The 25,877-nt window shown below is 60.0% G+C and overlaps 2 protein-coding genes across 2 annotated transcripts in view; both read right to left on the bottom strand.

The window, feature by feature from the left end:
• CRACR2B (calcium release activated channel regulator 2B) overlaps positions 1–23,899 on the bottom strand; it is a 75,700-nt gene extending 51,801 nt beyond the window's left edge. The window contains exons 1-2 of the mRNA XM_054172002.1: positions 23,853–23,899; positions 23,444–23,465 (exon numbers count right to left, since the gene is read on the bottom strand). Of these exons, the coding sequence (XP_054027977.1) occupies positions 23,444–23,465; positions 23,853–23,899 (69 nt within the window). The remainder of the gene's footprint in view (positions 1–23,443; positions 23,466–23,852) is intronic.
• A 246-nt stretch (positions 23,900–24,145) lies between these two features.
• PNPLA2 (patatin like phospholipase domain containing 2) overlaps positions 24,146–25,877 on the bottom strand; it is a 43,055-nt gene continuing 41,323 nt past the window's right edge. Inside the window, exon 9 of the mRNA XM_054171845.1 lies at positions 24,146–24,433. Within this exon, the coding sequence (XP_054027820.1) occupies positions 24,169–24,433 (265 nt within the window). The 3' untranslated portion in view covers positions 24,146–24,168. The remainder of the gene's footprint in view (positions 24,434–25,877) is intronic.

The following is a 25,877-nucleotide window of genomic DNA, read 5'->3' as shown; positions in this document are numbered from 1 at the left end:
AGAGGGCAGCTCTGCTCCTCTCAGACCAGGACAATCTCCTCACCACTCCTCACAGCCCCAGGACCTCACATCCCTTGGGGCAGGCTCTGGCAGTGTAGCCCAGGCCACAAAAGAGCCCCAGAGAAGCCCATGCCAGGCAAGGTGCCCCCCTCTGAGCAGGAGAGCTTACTCACCACTCTGTTCCAGCCTTGCTGCTGAGGGGGTGCTCAGCACAGAGCCATGGGCTGAGCTGGGGGGCTGCTGAGGGGGTGCTCAGCACAGAGCCATGGGCAGAGCTGGGGGGCTGCTGAGGGGGTGCTCAGCACAGAGCCATGGGCTGAGCTGGGGGGCAGCTGAGGGGGTGCTCAGCACAGAGCCATGGGCAGAGCTGGGGGGCTGCTGAGGGGGTGCTCAGCACAGAGCCATGGGCTGAGCTGGGGGGCTGCTGAGGGGGTGCTCAGCACAGAGCCATGGGCTGAGCTGGGGGGCTGCTGAGGGGGTGCTCAGCACAGAGCCATGGGCTGAGCTGGGGGGCTGCTGAGGGGGTGCTCAGCACAGAGCCATGGGCAGAGCTGGGGGGCTGCTGAGGGGGTGCTCAGCACAGAGCCATGGGCTGAGCTGGGGGGCTGCTGAGGGGGTGCTCAGCACAGAGCCATGGGCTGAGCTGGGGGGCTGCTGAGGGGGTGCTCAGCACAGAGCCATGGGCTGAGCTGGGGGGCTGCTGAGGGGGTGCTCAGCACAGAGCCATGGGCAGAGCTGGGGGGCTGCTGAGGGGGTGCTCAGCACAGAGCCATGGGCTGAGCTGGGGGGCTGCTGAGGGGGTGCTCAGCACAGAGCCATGGGCTGAGCTGGGGGGCTGCTGAGGGGGTGCTCAGCACAGAGCCATGGGCTGAGCTGGGGGGCTGCTGAGGGGGTGCTCAGCACAGAGCCATGGGCAGAGCTGGGGGGCTGCGGAGGGGGTGCTCAGCACAGAGCCATGGGCTGAGCTGGGGGGCTGCTGAGGGGGTGCTCAGCACAGAGCCATGGGCTGAGCTGGGGGGCTGCTGAGGGGGTGCTCAGCACAGAGCCATGGGCAGAGCTGGGGGGCTGCTGGGGGGGTGCTCAGCACAGAGCCATGGGCTGAGCTGGGGGGCTGCTGAGGGGGTGCTCAGCACAGAGCCATGGGCTGAGCTGGGGGGCTGCTGAGGGGGTGCTCAGCACAGAGCCATGGGCAGAGCTGGGGGGCTGCTGAGGGGGTGCTCAGCACAGAGCCATGGGCAGAGCTGGGGGGCTGCTGAGGGGGTGCTCAGCACAGAGCCATGGGCTGAGCTGGGGGGCTGCTGAGGGGGTGCTCAGCACAGAGCCATGGGCTGAGCTGGGGGGCTGCTGGGGGGGTGCTCAGCACAGAGCCATGGGCAGAGCTGGGGGGCTGCTGAGGGGGTGCTCAGCACAGAGCCATGGGCTGAGCTGGGGGGCTGCTGAGGGGGTGCTCAGCACAGAGCCATGGGCTGAGCTGGGGGGCTGCTGAGGGGGTGCTCAGCACAGAGCCATGGGCTGAGCTGGGGGGCTGCTGAGGGGGTGCTCAGCACAGAGCCATGGGCTGAGCTGGGGGGCTGCTGAGGGGGTGCTCAGCACAGAGCCATGGGCTGAGCTGGGGGGCTGCTGGGGGGGTGCTCAGCACAGAGCCATGGGCTGAGCTGGGGGGCTGCTGGGGGGGTGCTCAGCACAGAGCCATGGGCTGAGCTGGGGGGCTGCTGAGGGGGTGCTCAGCACAGAGCCATGGGCTGAGCTGGGGGGCTGCTGGAGCAGCACAAGGGAAGGAGCAAACTGCCCCTCTGCCCCTCACAGCCTGTCCTGTCGCTGCTCTCCTCCTGGGAGCCTTTATAAAGCTTCTCCTAGCCCTGACCAGAACAAAAGAGCTTCTCAACCACCCAAACCAAACAAATGAAGAGCATTTGGGAGCCAGGTTCAAGAGTCCTCAGCATTAGGTGGCTAAAGGTCAGGAGAGACAAAAGGAAGCTTCTGGTTGCCAGAGTGATGCTAATCCAAGCACAGCACACATCCTGTGGATGGAGTGGCACAGCCTGAAGTGCAAAGGGCTTCACCCACCAGAGCCAAGGAGGGGCCTGGGGTAAGAGAGGCACTTGAACACCACCCCCCCAGGCAGCAGTTATTGCCCAGGGGAGTGGATTGCCAGAGGGAATTGGATGAAGCCAATCCAAGCATCACTACAGCTGCCCACAGCTAGGGCAAGACTGAGAGCTCTCAAGCAGGATCAGAGCCCAGGAGGGATTTGCCCAGCCTGAAGGAGGAGAAGGCACTGGAGGGAGCTGAGGCACCACTGGCTGCACTTGGGCACAGCAGGGAGGTGGTGAGGAGAGGAGAGAAGCCAGCAGCTCCCCCCAGCCCCAACCAGCAAATGCCAATCCACTTCTGTCAGGCTGCCAACATCCCCCTGGCCAGCATCCCACCTGCCCCCTGGGCAGGAACTGCAGCCATGCTGACCTGCTCCAGCTCCAGCCCACCTCTGCCTCTGCTCTCCCAGCTCCTCAGGGCTCTCAGCATCGAACACAGAACGGCTCAGGTTGGAAGGGACCTCAGAGATCATCTGCTCCAACCCCCTGCCATGGGCAGGGACACCTCTGAAACAGACTCAAGCCTCACCCAGCCTGGCTGCAAACACCTCCAGGCAGGAGGCTTCCACCACCTCCCTGGGCAGCCTGTGCCAGGCTCTCACCACCCTCCTGGGCAACAACTTCTTCCTCACAGCCAATCTCAGTCTCTCCACTTCTAGTTCTGCTCCATCCCCCCCAGTCCTATCCCTCCCTGACCCCCTCCAAAGTCCCTCCCCAGCTTGCTTGCAGCCCCCTGCAGCTCCTGGAAGGCCACCAGAAGGTCTCCTGGGAGCCTTCTCCTCTCCAGCCTGCACAACCCCAACTCTCTCAGGCTGCCTCCAGAGCAGAGCAGCTCCAGCCCTCTGCTCCTCCTCCTGGCCCTGCTCTGGACACCTTCCAGCCCCTCCAGAGCCTTCCTGGCACAGAGGCTCCAGAGCTGGCCCCAGAGCTGCAGCTGTGGTCTCAGCAGAGTGGAGCAGAGGGGCAGAATCCCCTCCCTGGCCCTGCTGGCCACACTTCTCTGGCTGCAGCCCAGGATGTGATTGGAGCTCTGCTGAGCAGCCACAGCCCCACAAAGGGACCACTCTCTGCCCTGTGCTTGGCTTGGCTGTCTCCTGTTGATGAGCTGAGGACAGGGACAGGGCAGGGACACCTCACACCACAGCAGGTTGCTCACAGCCACCTCCAGCCTGGCTGCAAACCCCTCCAGGCAGGAGGCTTCCACCACCTCCCTGGGCAGCCTGTGCCAGGCTCTCACCACCCTCCTGGGCAACAACTTCTTCCTCACAGCCAATCTCAACCTCCCCACTTCTAGTTCTGCTCCATCCCCCCCAGTCCTATCCCTCCCTGATACCCTCCAAAGTCCATCCCCAGCTTTCTTGGAGGCCCCTGCAGCTCCTGGAAGGCCACCAGAAGGTCTTGTGCCAGAGTCTTATCAGCCTCACACTGCAGAACTTCTTCCTCAGCTCCACTCTAACCCTGCTCTGCCTCAGCTCCAAACCATTCCCCCTGGGCCTGGCTCCAGACCCCCTCAGCCAAAGTCTCTCTGCAGCCTTCCTGCAGGATCCCTTCAGCTCCTGGCAGCAGCTCTGAGGTGCCCCTGGAGCCTTCCCCTCTGCAGGCTGCCCAGCCCCAGCTCCCTCAGCCTGTGCTCGATGCTTTCCACAGCGCTCTTGGAGAGGGAACAGCCACAAGTGGTCCATTTGCATCCAGCCACTTGAGCTGAGCAGTCAGATTTGCATGGGGAAGCAAAAGGCTCTTTCTGTGGCACAGGAAAGGCAGCACACACCCAAAGGCTTTGTGCTGGAGCAGAGATTTGCTCCTCTGGCTGTGCCTGGGAAGAAGGAAAGGCAGAGCAGAGGTCCTGCAGCCTCCTGTGAGAGTGGGGCTTGCTCTCTTCTCCCCAGGGATAAGTGATAGGATGAGGGGAAGCAGCCTCGAGTCGCCCCAGGGGAGGGTTAGGTTGGACAGGAGAAGAGGAGCAGCAGCTGAGGGAGCTGGGGGTGTGCAGCCTGGAGCAGAGGAGGCTGAGGGAGACCTCATTGCTCTCTGCAGCTCCCTGAGAGGAGGCTGGAGCCAGGTGGGGCTTGGGCTCTGCTCCCAAGTATCAAACACAAGTGGAAATGGCCTCAAGTTGCCCCAGGGGAGGGTTAGGTTGGACATGAGCAGAAACTTCTTGACTGAAAGGGTTCTCCAAGCCTGGCCCAGGCTGCCCAGGGAGGTGGTTGGATGCCCACCCCTGCAGGTACCAGACTTGGTGGGGATGGCTAATGGCTGGACTCAAAGACTCCTAAAGGTCTTTTCCAAGCAGAATGATTCCTTGAGCCTCCAAGAGGCAAAGAGGCTGAGGAGGAGGAAAGGCAGCTCTCAAGCACAGGAGCAAAGCATGCAGTGGAAGGCAGGGCTGCACCTCCAGGCACCTTCCCTGCCCAGGTGAGTGCCTGGGGGCTGTGGGGCAGGCTGGGGATGTGCTCTGCCTGGACTGCAGCAAGGCCTTGGACACCATCCCCCACAGCAAACTGCTGGCCAAGCTGTCAGCCCCTGGCTGGGACAGCAGCTCTGAGCTGGGTTAGGAACTGGCTGGAGGCTGAGCCCAGAGAGTGGTGGTGAATGGTGCCACAGCCAGCTGGCAGCCAGGCACCAGTGGTGTGCCCCAGGGAGCAGTGCTGGGCCCCAGCCTCTTTAACATCTTCATTGATGATCTGGAGGAGGGCATTGAGTCCATCAGCAGTAAATTTGCAGCTGACACCAAGCTGGGGCAGGAGTTGATCTGCTGGAGGGTAGCAGAGCTCTGCAGAGGGACCTTGCAGGCTGGGCAGATGGGCAGAGGCCAAGGGCAGGAGATTGAACACAGCCAAGTGCCAGGGGCTGCACATTGGCCACAACAACCCCAGGCAGAGCTACAGGCTGGGGACAGAGTGGCTGAGAGCAGCCAGGCAGAGAGGGACCTGGGGGTGCTGGTGGACAGCAACTGAACATGAGGCAGCAGTGTGCCCAGGGGTCCAAGAAGGCCAAGGGCATCCTGGCCTGCATCAGGAACAGTGTGGCCAGCAGGAGCAGGGAGGTCATTGTGCCCCTGTACACTGCACTGGTTAGGCCACACCTTGAGTCCTGTGTCCAGTTCTGGGCTCCTCAGGTTAGGAAGGAGGTTGAGCTGCTGGAAGGCGTCCAGAGAAGGGCAACAAAGCTGGGGAGGGGTCTGGAGCACAGCCCTGGGAGGAGAGGCTGAGGGAGCTGGGGTTGCTTAGCCTGCAGAAGAGGAGGCTCAGGGGAGACCTTCTTGCTCTCTGCAACTCCCTGAAGGAAGGTTGGAGCCAGGTGGGGGTTGGGCTCTTCTCCCAGGCACCCAGCACCAGAACAAGAGGACACAGTCTCAAGCTGTGCCAGGGGAGGTTTAGGCTGGAGGTGAGGAGAAAGTTCTTCCCAGCTAGAGAGATTGGCCATTGGGATGTGCTGCCCAGGGAGGTGGTGGAGCAGCAGCCAGGCACAGGAGCACCCAGCACAAATCCTTCTGCCCACAGACTTACAGAATCAGCCAGCCTGGAAGAGACCTCCAAGGTCACCAAGTCCAACCAACCACCCAGCCCCAACTGATCAGCCAGACCATGGCACTGAGTGCCTCATCCAGGCTCTGCCTAAACACCTCCAGGGATGGGGACTGCACCACCTCCCTGGGCAGCACATTCCAAGGCCAATCTCTCTGTCTGGGAAGAACTCCTTGCTAAGATCAAGCCTGAACTTCCCCTGGCACAGCTTGAGGCTGCATCCTCTTGTTCTGGAGCTGGGTGCCTGGGAGAAGAGAGCACTGCCTGGCTGTGCCTTCACTCACATCCCTCAGGCCCTTCTGCTGCTGCCACCATCCCCCAGGGTGCAGCCACCTCTTCTGGGCTCCAGCATCAAGTCTCCAGCTTTCACAGAGGTTTTGCCCCCCTCCCCACAGCTGCAATGGCAGGATGGAGGCAGAGCTGGCAAGGGCAGGAAGGACCTGGCCAGGCTTTATCTTATCAGAGCCACGCTGACGCTCGTCTTCCCTCCAGGGCAAAGCTCAGCAGCTCTGCCCCTGCCAAGGAGGGCAGCTGGGCACAGGGCAGCAGCTCCAGCCTGCAGCAGCTCCCCCCAGGGCAGGGCAGCTCTGCCTGGCCCACCCCACAGACACCCTGGTGTTTAATCCACAAGCAGGGAGGATGGGGAGCTCAGCAACACAGCCACATCTCACCTCACCTCGGCCTCTGCCAGCACAGCCACCCCAGAGCCTGCCAGCCCCCAGGGGCACACAATGGCAGGGCTGGGAAGGGACCTCTGAAGATGCACCAGTGGTGTGCCCCAGGGAGCAGTGCTGGGCCCCAGCCTCTTTAACATCTTCATTGATGAGCTGGAGGAGGGCATTGAGTCAGTCAGCATCAAGTTTGCAGCTGACACCAAGCTGGGAGCAGAGGTTGGTCAGTTAGAGGCCAGAAGGGCTCTGCAGAGGGACCTTGCCAGGCTGGGCAGATGGGCAGAGGCCAACAGGATGGCATTCAACAAGTCCAAGTGCCAGGGGCTGCACTTTGGCCACAGCAACCCCAGGCAGAGCTACAGGCTGGGGGCAGAGTGGCTGAGAGCTGCCAGGCAGAAAGGAACCTGGGGGTGCTGGGTGACAGCTGCCTGAACATGAGCCAGCAGTGTGCCCAGGGGGCCAAGAGGGCCAATGGCATCCTGGCCTGCATCAGGAACAGTGTGGCCAGCAGGAGCAGGGAGGTCATTGTGCCCTGTGCTCAGCACTGCTCAGGCCACACCTTGAGTCCTGTGTCCAGTTCTGGGCTCCTCAGGTTAGGAAGGACATTGAGAGACTTGAAGGTGTCCAGAGAAGGGCAACAAGGCTGGGGAGGGGTCTGGAGCACAGCCCTGTGAGGAGAGGCTGAGGGAGCTGGGGTTGCTTAGCCTGCAGAAGAGGAGGCTCAGGGGAGACCTCATTGCTCTCTATAACTCCCTGAAGGGAGGTTGGAGCCAGCTGGGGGTTGGGCTCTTCTCCCAGGCACCCAGCACCAGAACAAGAGGACACAGTCTCAAGCTGTGCCAGGGGAAGTTTAGGCTGGAGGTGAGGAGAAAGTTCTTCCCAGAGAGAGTTGTTAGCTATTGGGATGTGCTGCCCAGGGAGGTGGTGGAGTCCCCATCCCTGGAGGTGTTCCAGAGGGGATTGGATGTGGCACTTGGTGCCATGGTCTGGTCATGAGGTCTGTGGTGACAGCTTGGACTGGATGAGCTTTGAGGTCTCTTCCACCCTTGGTGATTCTGTGAGACTGTAATCATCCAGTCCAAACCCCCCTGCCAGGGCAGGGCACCCAGGAACACATCCAGGTGGATCTTGAACATCTCCACACCAGGAGACTCCACAACCTCCCTGGGCAGCCTGTTCCAGGCCTCCAGCAGCCTCACACCAAACAACTTTCTCCTCAGGTTGTGAGAAGTTCTTCCCTTGCTTTTGTTTCCCAAGGAGTCAAATCACTTGCCTGGAGAGACTTCAAGATCCATCATGCTGCCAACTGAAGTGTCACCTGCAGCTTAAGAGATGAGCTGGGCTGCCTGCTCCTCATTTTACAGAGGGGAAACTGAGGCAGATGAAAGCACTACCCTTACCCAAAGCTGTTCTGCTGAATGATGGAGAGAGGCTCAGCTGCTTTGTGAGGCTGGGAGAGCTGGGGCTGCTCAGCCTGGAGAAGAGAAGGCTCCAAGGAGACCTCAGAGCAGCCTTGCAGTGCCTGAAGGGCTCCAGGAGAGCTGGGGAGGGACTTTAAGCAGTGCCAGGCTGAGGGACAATGGCTTTGAGCTGGGAGAGGGGAGATGGAGACTGGAGATAAGGAAGAAATTGTTGGCAGTGAGGCTGGGGAGACTCTGGCACAGGCTGCCCAGGGAGGCTGTGGCTGCCTCCTGCCTGGAGGTGCTCAGGGCCAGGCTGGATGAGGCCCTGAGCAGCCTGGGCTGGTGGGAGGTGTCCCTGCCCATGGCAGGGGCTTGGAACTGGGTGGGTGCAGATTGTGCTCCCACCTGCAGCCAGCTTGAGCCAACCCATCCTAGGATCCTGTGATGTTTAGAGGTCTCCTGCCACCCTCAGAACAAGATCAACCCTTCCTGCAGGGCTTCCATGTGCCCCTCAAGCACCCTCCTGCACCAGGCAGTCCTTTGCACACAGAAGGGGCCATTACCTGGTGCAGGACAGGGGTGTGGAGGCTTGGAGCAGCACAGAGCTGCAGGGCAGTGCCAGCAGCTCCTCCTCCATCTCTGCTAAACCAGCTGCAACCACTCTCCTCTCTGGAGAGAGAGCTGGGGGGCTGCAAACCTCTTTGCTCTCCATCTTACCACCTGACAGATGCTGAGGTTCAAGCAGTCCTGGCAGCTCAGGCAGACACACAGAAGTCACAGAATCAGGGAATCCATCAGGCTGGAAAAGACCTTTGAGATCCTCCAGCCCAACCCTTCCCCCAGCACTGCTCAAGGCACCACTGAGCCATGGCCCTCAGCACCACTTCTCCAGGGCTCTGAAACCTCTCCAGGGATGGGGACTCCACCACTGCCCTGAGCAGCCTGAGCCAGGCCTTGACAGCCCTTTCAGGGGAGAAATTGTTCCTCATGGCCAAGCTAAACCTCCCCTGCTGCAACTTGAGACCATTTCCTCTTACCCTGTCGCTGTGGACTAGGGAGCAGAGCCCAACCCCCACCTGGCTCCAGCCTCCTCTCAGGGAGCTGCAGAGAGCAATGAGGTCTCCCTCAGCCTCCTCTGCTCCAGGCTCAACCCCCCCAGCTCCCCCAGCTGTTCCTCCCCAGCCCTCTTCTCCAGACCCTTCCCCAGCTTCCTTGCCCTTCTCTGGCCCTGTTCCAGCCCTCAATGTCCTTCTGGGAGTGAGGAGCCCAGAAATGAACCCAGGATTTGAGCTATGGCCTCACTGGTGCCCAGCCCAAGGACACCATCCCTGCCCTGCTCCTGATGCCCACAGCATTGCTGCTCCAGGCCAGGCTGCTGGTGCCCTTCTTGCCCCCCTGGGCACACCCTGGCTCATCTCCAGCTGCTGGCACCCAGCACCCCCCAGCTGGCACTTTGCAGCCACTCTGCCCCCAGCCTGGAGCCTTCCTGGAGCTGTTGTGACCCAAGTACAGGACCCAGCCCTTGCCCTTGTTGAACCTCAGCCCCTTGGCCTCAGCCATGGACCCAGCCTGGCCAGGACCCTCTGCAGAGCCTCCCAGCCCTCCAGCACATCAGCACAGCCACCCAGCTTGGTGTGCTCTGCAGACTGACTGAGGCTGCCTCCAGCCCCTCACCCAGATCAGTGATAAAGACACCAAAGAGACCTGGCCCCAGTGCTGAGCCCTGGGGAACAGCCCTGGTGAGCAGCCCCCAGCTGGAGTGAGCTCCATTCCCCAGCACTCCTTGGGCCCAGCCAGCTCTTGACCCAGGGCAGCAGATGCCCATGGACAGCCAATCTCCAGGGCAACCAGAAATCAGCTCAAGGAAGCAAATGAAGAGGATGCTTATCAGACAGAGCTACCCAGGTCATCCCACGCCTGGCCCATGGCTTTTGGAAGCTTAGGGCTGGCAAAGCTCTGAACACCTGCCCTGAGCAGAGCACAGGGGAAGGCTTGGGGGATCCCAGCTGCTCAGCTTTGCTCAGCCAGATCCAGGTCCCAGCACAGGGAAATCCCTCTGGGCACCTCTGGCCAAGACAGGAAGGCTTCAGGACACAGGATGGGGAAGAGAGAAGCCTGCTGGGGAAGGGGCAAGCAGAACATCAGGAGCACCTCCCTGTGAGCTGTCCCAGCCCAAAGGCACCGACAAAGCACCAAAGCCTTGCTGCTGGCTTCCAATCTGCTCTTTTGATGTCACTGCAAAAGGGATCCTGCCAGATACAGATCTCCAGAGTAAGCCAAGCATGGCCACCTCAGGCTGCACATGGACTCAGCTGGGGCTGCTGACTTCAGAGCTCCTTTCCAGCTGAAAGAATTCCACGGCTCCAGGACAGGAACAGGGAAGAGGCTGCCTGGCCCAGTGGGAGAAGACACATTTCCTGCAGCTGAAGTTTGTTGTCACTGTCTCTAAAGGCAAGCAGGCAAGGAGGGCTTGGTCCCCTGAGCAGACCCAGGAGAGTCAGGGCATGAGTCATGTGTGGGCTCCGTGGTGGAGACCAGAGCCAGCTGATGGCACATCAGGATCGATATCGGCAAAGCTCTCTGGCCATGAAGAACATCGTGCATGGTGCTGTGCCCACATGATTTATGTCCCTGCCTGCTGGCCTCAGCCCTGCAGGTCAGCCTCTGAGGCTGCCTGGCACAGCCACCAGTTGAATCATAGAATCCACAAAGGTTGGAAAAGGCCTCAGAGAGCATCAAGCCCAAGCTGCCACCCAACCCCTCCTGACAGCTCAACCATGGCTCCAAGTGCCACATCCAAGCCCCTCTTGAACACCTCCAGGGATGGGGACTCCACCACCTCCCTGGGCAGCACATCCCAATGGCTAACAACTCTCTCTGGCTGGGAAGAACTTTCTCCTCACCTCCAGCCTAAACCTCCTCTGGTGCAGCCTGAGACTGTGTCCTCTTGTTCTGATGCTGGCTGCCTGGGAGAAGAGCCCAACCCCCACCTGGCTCCAACCTCCCTTCAGGGAGCTGTAGAGGGCAATGAGGTCTCCCCTGAGCCTCCTCTTCTGCAGGCTAAGCAACCCCAGCTCCCTCAGCCTCTCCTCACAGGGCTGTGCTCCAGACCCCTCCCCAGCCTTGTTGCCCTTCTCTGGACACCTTCAAGTCTCTCAGTGTCCTTTGTCCTCCTCTGCAACACAATTCCAGAGCAGAGTTACAGATTCAGGACCAGGATCAATGAGCAGAATGCCAGATTCAAGGCCAGGCTGGATGAGGCCTTGAGCAAGCTGTGCTGGTGGGAAGTGTCCCTGCCCATGGCAGGGGGTTGGAGCTGGATGAGCTTTAAGGTCCCTTCCAGCCCAAACCATTCTATCAGTCTATGATCAGTAGCCAGTGGGGTCTTGGTTCATTAAAGGCAGCAATCTGGGGTGGGAGGACACAACTGTTCCTGTGTGATGGGGACAAAGCAGCCAGGCTGCCTTTCTGCCAGGACAGTGTATACCACCCAGCTCAGCTTGCCACAGCAGAGACCAAGGGCAAAGTGATGCTCTGGAGAATGAGAGAGATGTTTTCTGCCCAGCAAGGTAGCTTTGGATGGATTTCAGACCATCTCATCAAGGATCCAACAATGCTGTGCCTGAGGCCTCCCATGAGGATGCCCTGGGTTCTTACAGGCATAGAATCACAGAGTGCTCTGGGCTGGAAGGGACCTCCAGAGCTCATCCAGTCCAAGCCCTCTGCACTCAGCAGGGACATCCTCCACTGCAGCAGGCTGCCCAGAGCCCTCTCCAGCCTCACCTGGAATAGCTCCAGGGATGGAGCCTCAACCACCTCCCTGGGAAACCTGTTCCAGCAGCCTCCTGGTGCAGAACTTGCTCCTAACATCTTCCTGGGTTCCTCCACTCCAGGCCATGGCAGCCTCACAGAGCCTACAGCAGGGCACCCACAGCAGTTTCTCTACCTGCTCATACAGAACCACAGCATGGGAGGGGTTGGAAGGGGCCTCCAGAGATCATCCAGTCCAACCCCCCTGCCAGAGCAGGGCACCCAGGGCAGGGCACACAGGAATGCATCCAGGTGGGGCTGGAAAGTCTCCACCCCAGGAGACTCCACAACCTCTCTGGGCAGCCTGCTCCAGGCCTCCAGCAGCCTCACACCAAACCACTTTCTCCTCCTGCTCAGATCCAACCTCCTGGCTGCCAGTTTGTGTCCACTGCCTCTTGTCCTGTCACAGCACAGCACTGAGCAGAGCCTGGCCCCTTCCTGCCCCCCACCCCTCAGGTATTTACAGACACTGCTCAGCTGCCCTCTGGGGCTGCTCCTCTCCAGGCTCTCAGCCCCAGGGCTCTCAGCCTTCCCTCCTCACACAGTTGTTCCAAGCCCTTCAGCATCCTCACAGCCTCCCCTGGACTCTCTCCAGTAGATCCCTGCCCCTCTTGAACCAGGGAGCCCTGAACTGGCTACAGTACTCCAGGTGCCTCCTCAGCAGGGCAGAGCAGATTCCCAGCAAGAAATGGCTCTCAGAAAGAATCCCTGCTGCAAGAACACAAACAACCCAGCTGCAGTCCCTGCAGAACCTGGCTGAGGCAAGGCCATAGAGGAGTTCCCAGTTTCCTGAGAGCCCCTGGCTGGCCACCAGCCCTCATCTCCAGAACAAGCAAGGGCTTGATGGGTGACACCAGAAAGCATCACACCCCAGGGAACCCCAGCTGCAGCAGCTGGGGCCAGCTCCTCTGCCTCCCTTCAGCCTGCTTTGCCTCCCTCCTCGCTGCCAGGAAGGCCTCTTCCCCACAAGCAGAGCTTCTGCTCTCTCTCAGGCCCTTCAGCAGGCTGCTGAGGGCATTGCAGAGGGGCAGCCCCAGAGCCAAAGCCTCCCCAGGTACTGTGCTGCCAGCCCCTGCTGCGAGCACCGCGGTGAAGGCAGCAGGGTGAGATCTCTCCTGGCTGCAGCTCAGGCAGCTCCTCGCTGCTGGAGACCCTTCAGGAGGGGATCAGAGAGCAGGAGGGAACAGCAGCACTCAGCCTTCAGACAGGCTCTGCCTGGCCCCCAGGCCACAGAGCAAGGCTGCAGGCTGTGAGGCAGCAGCAGGGCAGGTCCCGGGGCAGCCGCTTGGCTCAGCCTGCTCGGGGCACCCCCGGGCACGGCCATCCCCTGCGTGGGACACCGGCGGGCGGTCGCGGCCGCTTTTCCCCTCGGCTGTCGTCAGGAAGTCCTACAGGAAGGACCTGAGGTTCAACCCAGGAGTTCACCCGAGTGCGTCCCACCACGGCACGTTAAAGGGAAAGAGGCTGCAGCGTGAGGAGAGGGGGAAGCCCTGGCAGCTTTTCCTGCCCCAGAGAAGGAGAAGCAGCGCTAAGGCAGCTGCCGCAGGGACCTGCGGCATCCTGAGTGCCTGCACCTGGATCGGGGCAAAAAAACCCCAAAACATTCCCCGATGGAGGCGGGGGGAGGGGGGAAGGAGGAAAGAGAAGACGGCCACTCAGGGCCAGCACGGCAGACCGAAGCCCCTGGAGCTCACAGACCGCAGAGCAGCAGCGGAGGGCGGAAGGTGGAAGGGATGGAGCCCAGCAGGGCAGCAGTCCCCATGCATGGCACGGCCCCGGGACGGGCAGAGGCAGCAAGGGGCTTTGCACAGGGCTGCGGATCCTCCACTCATCCTCCACCGGCAAAGCGCCGCCGGCGGCCAGCTGCAGGCAGGGACACCCCCAGCACCCGCAGCCCCAGCCCTCCGCGCCCCTCGCCCCTCCAGCCGCGGGGCAGGGACGCAGCAGGCGGGGCCCTCCGAAACACCTCCGAGGGTCCTGCCCCGCGGCCGGACACAACGGCGAGGAGACCACCCGGCCCCGGGGGGCATCGCGCCCGCGGCTCGCCCGCCCCCGACCAGCCCCTCACGGCGCTTACCTGGCTCGGCGCAGCGGGAGCGGAGCCAGCACCTGCGGCTGCCCTGCCCGGGGGAACGGAGCCGCCGGCAGCGCTGGAGCCGGCCCCGACCCGGAAATGAGCGGCGCCGCGGGCGGGCGGCGAGGGACAGCCGGGGAGCAATGGGACAGGGCCGGCAGTGAGGGACAGCCGGGGAGCTACGGGACGGGGCCGGCAGTGAGGGACAGCCGGGGAGCAATGGGACGGGGCCGGCAGTAAAAGACAGCCGGGGAGCAATGGGACGGGGCCGGCAGTGAGGGATAGCCGGGGAGCAATGGGACGGGGCCGGCAGTGAGGGACAGCCGGGGAGCAATGGGACGGGGCCGGCAGTGAGGGACAGCCGGGGAGCAATGGGACGGGGCCGGCAGTAAGGGACAGCCGGGGAGCAATGGGACGGGGCCGGCAGTGAGGGACAGCCGGGGAGCAATGGGACGGGGCCGGCAGTGAGGGACAGCCGGGGAGCAATGGGACGGGGTCGGCAGTGAGGGACAGCCGGGGAGCAATGGGACGGGGCCGGCAGTGAGGGACAGCCGGGGAGCAATGGGACGGGGCCGGCAGTGAGGAACAGCCGGGGAGCTACGGGACAGGGCCGGCAGTGAGGGATAGCCGGGGAGCAATGGGACAGGGCCGGCAGTGAGGGACAGCCGGGGAGCAATGGGACGGGGCCGGCAGTGAGGGACAGCCGGGGAGCAATGGGACGGGGTCGGCAGTGAGGGACAGCCGGGGAGCAATGGGACGGGGCCGGCAGTGAGGGACAGCCGGGGAGCAATGGGACGGGGCCGGCAGTGAGGGACAGCCGGGGAGCAATGGGACGGGGCCGGCAGTGAGGGACAGCCGGGGAGCAATGGGACGGGGCCGGCAGTGAGGGACAGCCGGGGAGCAATGGGACGGGGCCGACAGTAAGGGACAGCCGGGGAGCAATGGGACGGGGCCGGCAGTGAGGGAAACCCGGGGAGCAATGGGACGCGGCCGGCAGTGAGGGAAACCCGGGGAGCAATGGGACGGGGCCGGCAGTAAGGGACAGCCGGGGAGCAATGGGACGGGGCCAGCAGTGAGGAACAGCCGGGGAGCAATGGGACGGGGCCGGCAGTGAGGGACAGCCGGGGAGCAATGGGACGGGGCCGGCAGTGAGGGACAGCCGGGGAGCAATGGGACAGGGCCGGCAGTGAGGGACAGCCGGGGAGCAATGGGACGGGGCCGGCAGTGAGGGACAGCCGGGGAGCAATGGGACGGGGCCGGCAGTGAGGGACAGCCGGGGAGCAATGGGACGGGGCCGGCAGTGAGGGACAGCCGGGGAGCAATGGGACGGGGCCGGCAGTGAGGGACAGCCGGGGAGCAATGGGACGGGGCCGGCAGTGAGGGACAGCCGGGGAGCAATGGGACGGGGCCGGCAGTGAGGGACAGCCGGGGAGCAATGGGACGGGGCCGGCAGTGAGGGATAGCCGGGGAGCAATGGGACGGGGCCGGCAGTGAGGGATAGCCGGGGAGCAATGGGACGGGGCCGGCAGTGAGGGACAGCCGGGGAGCAATGGGACAGGGCCGGCAGTGAGGGACAGCCGGGGAGCAATGGGACGGGGCCGGCAGTGAGGGACAGCCGGGGAGCTACGGGACGGGGCCAGCAATGAGGGAAACCCGGGGAGCTACGGGACGGGGCGAGCGGCAGAGTGAAAGCCTCCACACGGCCCGGGACAGCCGGGGAGCAATGGGACGGGACCTACATCCCCTGACCCACGCTCCGAGCCGACCCCAACCACCCGCCAAGGGACACGGAACCGGTGGGCCGGGGGCTCAGCTCTCCGCCGCTCCCCAGCACCCCTTGGCTGGTGTGTGGAGGAAAGATCAAGTGCGGCGGTCGCGGCCCCGAGCCCCGGCGGGGTCTTCCTACACCCTACTGCTGGCGCTGGAGACAAGAAAAGGAGCCCAAGGCCCGCAGCAGCGCCAGGCAGAGGCAGGAACCAACCCCAGCCGGTGTGCTGCTCCCTGTCCTGGGAATACCAACCCACCAGAACGATGCCTGGCTCTGCTGCACCAAGGAAAGCTCCTGGGGTTCCCAGAGCCTGAGGGCTTTTGGTTTCCATGCGCCCCAGATGGAGATTGAGGTGATAGAGCTTGGTGCCTGACCAAACCAGGCAGGTACACAACAGCCAGCACTAGCTGGTAGAGAGGGGGTGAAACTTCCCCAGGGCATGCTCCCAAATGAGAGAAGTTTCAGGCCTGTGAGCAGCTCTTCCCTAACCCTCTCACAGGTGCCAAACCCCTGCAATCCCCACCGCAGAATGCTTTAGGATCACAGCATCATTTCAGTTGGAAAGCTTCAAGATCCAACCATTGCCTCCAGCTGGTGCCCAACCAGGTCCCTCAGCACCACACCTCTGCCTCTCTTTAATCCCTCCAGGGATGGGCATTCAACCACCTCCCTGGGCAGCTGTTCCAATGCTTCAGAACCCTTCCAGTGAAGAAGTTTCTTCTCACATCCAGCCTAAAACTCCCCTGGTGAAATCCTCTCATCCTGCCACTTGTTCCATGGCAAAGAGCCCAACCCCCACCTTACTCCAGCATCCTCTCAGGGAGCTGTAGAGAGCAATGAGGTCTCCCCTCAGCCTCCTCCTCTCCCCCCAGCTCCCTCAGCTGCTCCTCCCCAGCCCTGTTCTCCAGACCCTTTCCCCAGCTTGGTTGCCCTTCTCTGACTCTGCTCCAGCTCCTCAATGTCTTTCTGGTAGTGAGGGGCCCAAAACTGAACCCAGCACTCAAGCTGTATCCTCACCCATGCCAAATAGAGGAGGGAAGTAAGTCCACCCAGAAGCTCCAATGGAACCCAGACTAGTAGCAGCGGCCAGAGATGGCCCAGGTCACACTACTGCTGTCTACAGCTCCCTGAAGGGAGGTTGGAGCCAGGTGGGGGTTGGGCTCTTCTCCCAGGCAACCAGCACCAGAACAAGAGGACACAGTCTCAAGCTGTGCCAGGGGAGGTTTAGGCTGGAGGTGAGGAAGAAGGAGAGATTGGCCCTGGGAATGTGCTGCCCAGGGAAGTGGTGGAGTCCCCATCCCTGGAGGTGTTTAGGAGACTGGATGGGGTGCTTGGTGCCATGGTTGAGTTGATCAGATGGTGCTGGCTGAGAGGTTGGACTGGATGATCTCAAAGGTCTGTTCCAACCTGGTCCATTCCATTCCATTCCATTCCATTCCATTCCATTCCATTCCATTCCATTCCATTCCATTCCATTCCATTCCATTCCTCTCCACTCTGCTCTATTCTATTCCTATTCCTTATTCTATTCTATTCTATTCCATTCCACTTTATTCCTATTCCTACTTCTATTCCATTCTATTCTATTCCATTCTATTCTATTCTTTCCTATTCTATTCCACTCCATTCTATTCCTACTTCTATTCTATTCTATTCCTACTTCCATTCCATTCCATTCCATTCAATTCCATTCCATTCTATTCTTTCTATTCTATTCCACTCCATTCTATTCCTACTTCTATTCTATTCTATTCTATTCCTACTTCCATTCCATTCCATTCCATTCCATTCCATTCCATTCCATTCCATTCTTTCTATTCTATTCCACTCCACTCTATTCCTACTTCTATTCTATTCTATTCTATTCCTACTTCCATTCCATTCCATTCCATTCCATTCCATTCCATTCCATTCCATTCCATTCCATTCAATTCCATTCCATTCCTATTCCTATTCCATTCTGATGCCCCCCATTCATTCCATGCTGCTACCTGAGAGGATTTGGCTCCAGCCAAACCAAACCCACCCCGAGGGCAGGCCCTCCAAGCCTCCTGCCAAACAAGCCCAAGGCAAGCAGAGTCCCCCCCCCCCCCCCCCCCCCCGGCAGGTGAAGAGACTCAGAAAGGTTTTATTAGAAGATATATTTCTGCCAAAATAAATAGTTACATTTTCTTCAGCCAAACGTTAGAAAACAAAAAGAAACAAAGGGGGAGGGGGGGAGAGGGGAGGGAAGCCTTGGCAACTTAATACTGAACGTCTCAAGTGAGTGTGAAGACTACTGAGTGCCATTTGCCGTGTGGGGAGGGGGACTCGTGTGTGCTGGTGATGCTCGAAGGTCAGTGATTGCCACCCTCGGTGCTGTGCTCAAGGGGCTCCTCCAACCCCGTGGCAGCAGTGGAGCCCCCCGGCCGTGAAGGAGCTCAGCGATGCTGCTCGGGAAAGCCCCGGGAGGAAGAGGGGTCAGAGCCAGGTCTCTGCGGCTGCTGTTTGCAAGGAGAGGTTTCCCCTCCCCGCGCAGGAGGGCTGCTGTGGAGCTGCCTGCGGAGCGCAGATGGAGCAACGTCCGCCCCCGGTGGGCAAGGGGGAGAGGAGAGGAGCGGAGCCAACGCGGCTGCGTTTGGCCAGGCAGGGAGCTGCAGGGCCCTGCAAAGGCCCGGGGGATGGAGGAGACAGACACAAAGCAGGAGAAGCCTGCTGCTGAGGCTCTCTTTGGCCACCCTCAGTCCTGCCACCCACCGCCCCCAGCGAGTGCCTGGCGCAGATGGCCCCCCAGAAGGAAAGCACACACGTGGAGCGTGGGGTGCTTCTCCCACACCCACCCCTGGAAAGCAGGAGCGGGTTGCCAGAGCCATTTTCAGGTGGACAAAAAGCACTGGGGGGGGTGGGAGGTGTACAGTGAGCAGCAGGGACATCCAGTGCTGGCCCACAGCAGGTTCTCTTACCCTCCAGCCTGAGTGCTGCAGATACACAGCCCCAGCAAAGAAGCCAGGAGAAAACCTTTCCCAGGTCGTAGAGACAGTGGTCAGAAGTGAAGTCTTTTCTCCTGGCCCTTGAAAAGCAGCTTGCAGTGCTTACAGTAGGGCAGGCAGCAAGCCAAACCCAACCTACCACACTGGGAGGGTGGTCTGCAGAGCATGCCATAGCCAGGGCCTCGTGTGCCCAAACCCAACACCAACTCTACAGCTGGTTGGGGGCAGGTTAGATGCACAAGGAGCTCACCATTAGCCTTGTTAGAAGCAGCCAGTTTGCCACAGGAAGGAGAACAAAACCAAGGGGGTTTCTGGATGCACAGCCCCTGCAGGTGAAGCAAGGGCTTGGGTGGGACTCCTGCAGCGCTCAGATGAATGCTGGCAGCACAGCTGGATGTGGATGGTGCAGTGGTTTGGAGCCTGCAGGTGAAGCAAGGGCTTGGGTGGGACTCCTGCAGCACTCAGATGAATGCTGGCAGCACAGCTGGATGTGGATGGTGCAGTGGTTGGAGCCTGCAGGTGAAGCAAGGGCTTGGGTGGGACTCCTGCAGCACTCAGATGAATGCTGGCAGCACAGCTGGATGTGGATGGTGCAGTGGTTTGGAGCCTGCAGGTGAAGCAAGGGCTTGGGTGGGACTCCTGCAGCACTCAGATGAATGCTGGCAGCACAGCTGGATGTGGATGGTGCAGTGGTTGGAGCCTGCAGGTGAAGCAAGGGCTTGGGTGGGACTCCTGCAGCGCTCAGATGCATGCTGGCAGCACAGCTGGATGTGGATGGTGCAGTGGTTGGAGCCTGCAGGTGAAGCAAGGGCTTGGGTGGGACTCCTGCAGCGCTCAGATGCATGCTGGCAGCACAGCTGGATGTGGATGGTGCAGTGGTTTGGAGCCTGCAGGTGAAGCAAGGGCATGGGTGGGATTCCTGCAGAGCTCAGATGAATGCTGGCAGCACAGCTGGATGTGGATGGTGCAGTGGTTGGAGCCTGCAGGTGAAGCAAGGGCTTGGGTGGGACTCCTGCAGAGCTCAGATGCATGCTGGCAGCACAGCTGGATGTGGATGGTGCAGTGGTTTGGAGCCTGCAGGTGAAGCAAGGGCTTGGGTGGGACTCCTGCAGCGCTCAGATGCATGCTGGCAGCACAGCTGGATGTGGATGGTGCAGTGGTTTGGAGCCTGCAGGTGAAGCAAGGGCTTGGGTGGGACTCCTGCAGCGCTCAGATGCATGCTGGCAGCACAGCTGGATGTGGATGGTGCAGTGGATTGGAGCCTGCAGGTGAAGCAAGGGCTTGGGTGGGACTCCTGCAGCGCTCAGATGAATGCTGGCAGCACAGCTGGATGTGGATGGTGCAGTGGTTGGAGCCTGCAGGTGAAGCAAGGGCTTGGGTGGGACTCCTGCAGCACTCAGATGAATGCTGGCAGCACAGCTGGATGTGGATGGTGCAGTGGTTGGAGCCTGCAGGTGAAGCAAGGGCATGGGTGGGATTCCTGCAGAGCTCAGATGAATGCTGGCAGCACAGCTGGATGTGGATGGTGCAGTGGTTGGAGCCTGCAGGTGAAGCAAGGGCTTGGGTGGGACTCCTGCAGAGCTCAGATGCATGCTGGCAGCACAGCTGGATGTGGATGGTGCAGTGGTTGGAGCCAGCCCCTAGCTTAGGTACTAATTGTGAATAGGAGAAGGTGGTAGTGGGGGAGATCTAATTCAACCCACAACAGATGGCAAGCTGAACTTTTGGTCCAGGAACCTGACCTCTCAAGCACCAGACACTGGAGAGCAGACAGGCCTGACAACCACAGCCACACCTTGGGCTGGAGGAGGAGGAGGAGGAGGAGCTGCTACAGCTCTTGTTCCTCTGAACCTGGCAAGTGGAGGTAAAGCAGCAGCTGCTGCCCAGAAGATAACCTGTGCCAGGAGAAGAAAGGCTTGAAGGATTCCATTCAGCACTAACAAACCTCTCCATCTCCAGCCCAGAGCCTACCATGAGGGTTCCAAGGGAGCTCAGGAGTGGGGCCTGACCTGGACAAGGCAGCCCTGCACAGTAGAAAGCTGCTCATCAGGAGCAGCCACAGCCCTTTGCCTTTGCAAGATCTTCCCTAAGCTCTCCACGCTCTGGAAGGAAGGAGCAGCAAGAACTTCAAGCAGATGTGTGAGGCTTAAGGGAGAGGGGGGAGGCTTGAGGTGCTTTGGAGGGATCTGCAGTTGCTTTATCAGAGCTTAAAGCCAGTGAGCCATCAGCCAGAGCGCTGGGGGCTGGGCAGAGGGGAAGGAAGGGTTAACTCAAGAGTGGTGCTGCCCCGGGGTCCCTCCACACCCTGCCCATTAGCCTAGGGAAACCTGCAGCTTCCTCCCTGCAGTCAGGCCCGTCGAGTTAAAAGCCAGGCTTTGCTTTGTGGTTGCACTTTGCAGAGTGCAAAAGCTGCTCTTGGAGAGGTGAACAGAGCCAGGGGCAGAGGGGGTGAAACACAGAGAGGCCTTTTGCCTGCCCACACCCAGCCAGCCCTCTGGCCTGCAGCACAGGCAGGCAGTGGCCACAGCCCACTTGGCTCTGCTGCAGGAGAAGGAGATCCAAGGAAGATGCCAAGCTGCCCTTTCTTAGCTGGCTCTGCTGCCAAGAGGATTTTCTTTCCTCGGGTAGTGGTTTACATAATCACTCAGTGGTTCTACCAGTCCAGGAAGAAGGGATAAAAAAACCATCATCATCATCATAAAAAGCAAGTGGTTGCATCATTTTCTCCACCCATGTATGAGCACAAACAAGGCAGAGTCAAAAGGGCAGCCAGCAGCTTGCAAGCACAACATTTGCCTTCTCCAGCTTTGCCCTCACAGATGTTTTGCTTCTGGATGAGACAGATGCCTTCCTTTCTGGCCACTCAACCCCTGGGTGCCCTTCCCTCAGAGACAAGGGACCTGGCATGCACCCAGCAGTGGTGCATGTGCCACTGCCCCAGAGCAAGCAGTGCCCCAACCTCCCCTCCCTCCCCCCAGCAAACAGCTCTTCTCCTCTCTCACTTTCACCACGTTCAGCCTGCTCCCAGCTAACCAACAGCAGCTGCTGGCTGCTTCACTTTGACTGCAGTTAACAGCCAGCCAGCAGCAAGCTTTAGCCACAGCCTTTAGACAATCCGAACGTGGACTTGTGCCACAATGCCAGGCTCCTGCTGTGGCTGCCACAATGCCAGGCTCCTGTTGTGGCACCACAATGCCAGGCTCCTGTTGTGGCACCACAATGCCAGGCTCCTGTTGTGCTGCCACAATGCCAGGCTCCTGTTGTGGCTGCCACAATGCCAGGCTCCTGTTGTGGCACCACAATGCCAGGCTCCTGTTGTGCTGCCACAATGCCAGGCTCCTGTTGTGGCGCCACAATGCCAGGCTCCTGTTGTGCTGCCACAATGCCAGGCTCCTGTTGTGGCACCACAATGCCAGGCTCCTGCTGTGGCTGCCACAATGCCAGGCTCCTGTTGTGGCACCACAATGCCAGGCTCCTGTTGTGCTGCCACAATGCCAGGCTCCTGTTGTGGCACCACAATGCCAGGCTCCTGTTGTGGCACCACAATGCCAGGCTCCTGTTGTGCTGCCACAATGCCAGGCTCCTGTTGTGGCACCACAATGCCAGGCTCCTGTTGTGCTGCCACAATGCCAGGCTCCTGTTGTGGCACCACAATGCCAGGCTCCTGTCCCCAGGTTTTGGGGTGGGTTTGTTTGGTTGGTTTTGGTGGTTTTGGTTGGTTGGTTTTGGTTTGGGGTTGGTTTTTTCCCCCCCTCTTCCTGTAGCAGCTTCCCTGTGCCTTAATTGCCTAACCTATGTGGAGCTGAAGAACTAAAGCTGACTGCAGAAGTGCAGGGCTGCTTCAGCAGCTGTGCAGCCCCTCCTGTGTTGCACAGGCAGGTTATGCACCCGGGGGGGAGCTGGGGGGAGGGTGGGCAGTGGGGGTGACACTCTAAATCACAACTTCATCTTTGCACTGGGGGGGGGGGGTCTCCTGGGTTTACCACCACACCTGCCCAGTCTCCTGCCTCCCAGGTGCCAGGGTTTGTCAGAGTCTCCCTCACCAACACAAGGGTGCTGGGAGGAAGCAGCAGCAGCAGCCAGCAGCTCAGCCCACTCTGCTGGGGCAGGCAGAGGGGCAGGCAGGGGGCTGCTCTCTCCAGCTTGTTAGTACAGCCTCTGGGGTTAGTTTTACCTTTCTAACTCCAAAGTGCCAAAAGAGAGCTTCTCAGACATCACTACTGCACATCCAGACTGTGTGCTTTGGGTCAGCCTGCTCTCCAGCAGGGGCAGGGGATGTTGGCTTTGGCCAGTGGCGCGCTGTTTGTGCTAGGAGAGGTAGAAGGCGCCTCATGCAGCTAGACAACGCTGCAGACAAAGGCAGCAGGAGCTGCTTGTGTGCCACAGTGCAAGGATTTAAGGTAGAAGCAGATGCAGTCCCCACAGGAAGCCACATGCTCACCCTGAGGAGGAAAAGAGAGCTCACAGTGGCACAGCAAGTGCCACCCAGACCACCACCAAGAAGGCAGAAGCTTAGCAGGCACAGTCCTGCCCTGCTGCAGACCCAGGAGCTCTGCTCTTCCACGGGCCAAGACAAAAGCAGCCTGCTCCAAGTGTGTGCTCCCACACTCCCAGCTGCACTTCCACTTCTCATGCTGCTGCTAGTGCCAGCTGCAGAGCTGTACCTGCCAGCCACACCACGAGCCAGGCGAGCTGTGGGGGCGGTGTGGCTGCAAGCCTAAGTCCTTCTCCCTCCAAAGCCTCAGCATCCAATCTCCTCCAGCAAAAGCTGGAGCTGGTTTGGCAGGAGAGCCCTTCTGTACCAGCCACTTGCAATTTCCTTCAGCTGCATGGTCCCTCAAGGAGCAAAGGGCAGCTCCTCTCAGAAGCAGTCCCCTGCCCAGCACTTGCTGTGACACTCCACCACAAGCCCAGCACCACCTCACCTTCCTACAAGCACTTCACACCGCTCCAGCTGCTAGCTCAGCCTGACAGGGAGGCTGAGCTTTTCCAGGGCAACCCCCAGGCTAACTGCATTCCTGGTGACAGGAATGGGGCCTCAGACTCCACACATTGCCCTGGAAAACAACCCCAAACACTCTGCCTACACGACCTCCTTCCAAACAAACTCCACGACTTGCTCAACCCTTACCAGCTCCAGCTGCAGCAGTCCCCTGAGGACAAAAGTCAAAGAGGGAGAGACCATGACAACATGAACCAACTCTCACTGCATTCTGCAGTCCCAGGGCAGTCTGCAGCAGGGCCAAGCTCTGGCCTCTGGGGGGGATGCAGTCAAAGGACAGAGGAAAGGAGGTGTCTTCAGCAAAAGGAGGGAGGAAAACTCAAGAGGAGATTTGGAAGCCGTGAGGAAAAGTGGTTGGGCCAGAGGCTGTTTCTCCTTTCAGCAGCACAAAGAGCTAAGGGATGCCAGGTGGCTGAAGAGCTAAGGGATGCCAGGTGGCTGAAGAGCTAAGGGATGCCAGGTGGCTGCAGGAAACCCAAGGGCCATGCTCTGGAAAGCAGAGGAAGCTAAAAGCTGTGAGCCTGAGAGCGTCATCTACCTCCTGGCGATTTGGCAGTCGGAAGCCAGCGGCCGTTCAAAGTGCATCGTTGGGGACAGCCTCAGCCTGGCCACCAGCAACGGCCAGGCCTCACCACAGGCCTGAGGCAAGGTATCAACCCCCCAAGAGTCTCTGAAGACAGAGGGGCCCCTGCCTGGCCCAGCTGGCAATGAATGGCTGCAGTCAGTTCCAGCAGCATCCCCCCAGGGAAGCCTCCTTGGCAGCACGCTCAGGGGCACGGGGCAGGCTGCTGCCGCTTGGGGGGGGACTGCTCCTTCCCCTTCCCACCCACCCTCCTCCCCCAGCAGGAGCAGGCTCAGAAGAGTGGCAGGCACTCTTTTGCACAGTCCAGAGGTGGCAGCTTTATCTGGAAGCCCTCCTGAGGGAAGAGGGAGGCCTGCATGTCCACGTTGATGCAGAGCAAGCCCAGCATGAGCTGGCGCTGGTACTCCTCCCACTTCATCATGACATCAGAGAGGGAGCGGTTGCTTCTCATCCACAGGGGCAGGGCCTCCCCACAAGCAGGGCCAGAAGCAATGGGCAGGCTCTGGGGCCTGCCAAGCTCCAGGTGGTAGTAGAGCCTGAAAGGCAAACACATGCAAAGAGTCAGCACATGAGGAGACTCAAGCAGGTCACCAGAGAACAGAACAGAATAGAATAGAATAGGAGTAGAATAGAATAGGAGTACAGTAGAATAGAATAGGAAGAGGAGGAGAAGAGAAGAGAAGAGGAGGAGAAGAGAAGAGAAGAGGAGGAGAAGAGAAGAGAAGAGGAAGAGAAGAGAAGAGAAGAGGAAGAGAAGAGAAGAGGAGGAGAAGAGAAGAGAAGAGGAGGAGAAGAGAAGAGAAGAGGAGGAGAAGAGAAGAGAAGAGAAGAGGAGAAGAGAAGAGAAGAGGAGAAGAGAAGAGAAGAGGAGGAGAAGAGAAGAGGAGGAGAAGAGAAGAGGAGGAGAAGAGAAGAGGAGGAGAAGAGAAGAGGAGGAGAAGAGAAGAGAAGAGGAGGAGAAGAGAAGAGAAGAGGAGGAGAAGAGAAGAGAAGAGGAGGAGAAGAGAAGAGAAGAGGAGGAGAAGAGAAGAGAAGAGGAGGAGAAGAGAAGAGAAGAGGAGGAGAAGAGAAGAGAAGAGGAGGAGAAGAGAAGAGAAGAGGAGGAGAAGAGAAGAGAAGAGGAGGAGAAGAGAAGAGAAGAGGAGGAGAAGAGAAGAGAAGAGGAGGAGAAGAGAAGAGAAGAGGAGGAGAAGAGAAGAGAAGAGGAGGAGAAGAGAAGAGAAGAGGAGGAGAAGAGAAGAGAAGAGGAGGAGAAGAGAAGAGGAGGAGAAGAGAAGAGGAGGAGAAGAGAAGAGGAGGAGAAGAGAAGAGGAGGAGAAGAGAAGAGGAGGAGAAGAGAAGAGGAGGAGAAGAGAAGAGGAGGAGAAGAGAAGAGGAGGAGAAGAGAAGAGGAGGAGAAGAGAAGAGAAGAGGAGAGAAGAGAAGAATTAACCAGGTTGGAAGAGACCTTTGAGATCATCCAGTCCAACCTGTCACCCAGCACCATCTGATCAACTAAACCATGGCTCCAAGGGCCTCATCCAGGCTCTTCCTAAACACCTCCAGGGATGGGGACTCCACCACCTCCCTGGGCAGCACATTCCCAGGGCCAATCTCTCTTTCTATGAAGAACTTCTTCCTCACCTCCAGCCTGAACCTCCCCTGGCACAGCTTGAGACTGTGTCCTCTTGTTCTGCTGCTGGCTGCCTGGGAGAAGAGCCCAACCCCCACCTGGCTCCAACCTCCCTTCAGGGAGTTGCAGAGAGCAAGAAGGTCTCCCCTGAGCCTCCTCTTCTGCAGGCTAAGCAACCCCAGCTCCCTCAGCCTCTCCTCCCAGGGCTGTGCTCCAGACCCCTCCCCAGCTTTGTTGCCCTTCTCTGGACACCTTCCAGCAGCTCAACATCTTTCCTAACCTGAGGGGCCCAGAACTGGACACAGAAAGAGCACAGCTCCAGAAAGACAGAGCTGGTTTGTCCCAGCCCTGACTGCAGGGATCTCTGT

The sequence above is a fragment of the Dryobates pubescens genome, chromosome 22, assembly GCF_014839835.1.
Source record: "Dryobates pubescens isolate bDryPub1 chromosome 22, bDryPub1.pri, whole genome shotgun sequence".
NCBI classification, from domain to species: domain Eukaryota; kingdom Metazoa; phylum Chordata; class Aves; order Piciformes; family Picidae; genus Dryobates; species Dryobates pubescens.
Note: the sequence above shows the minus strand (reverse complement) of the source record. Positions and strands in the feature narration are given on the sequence as shown.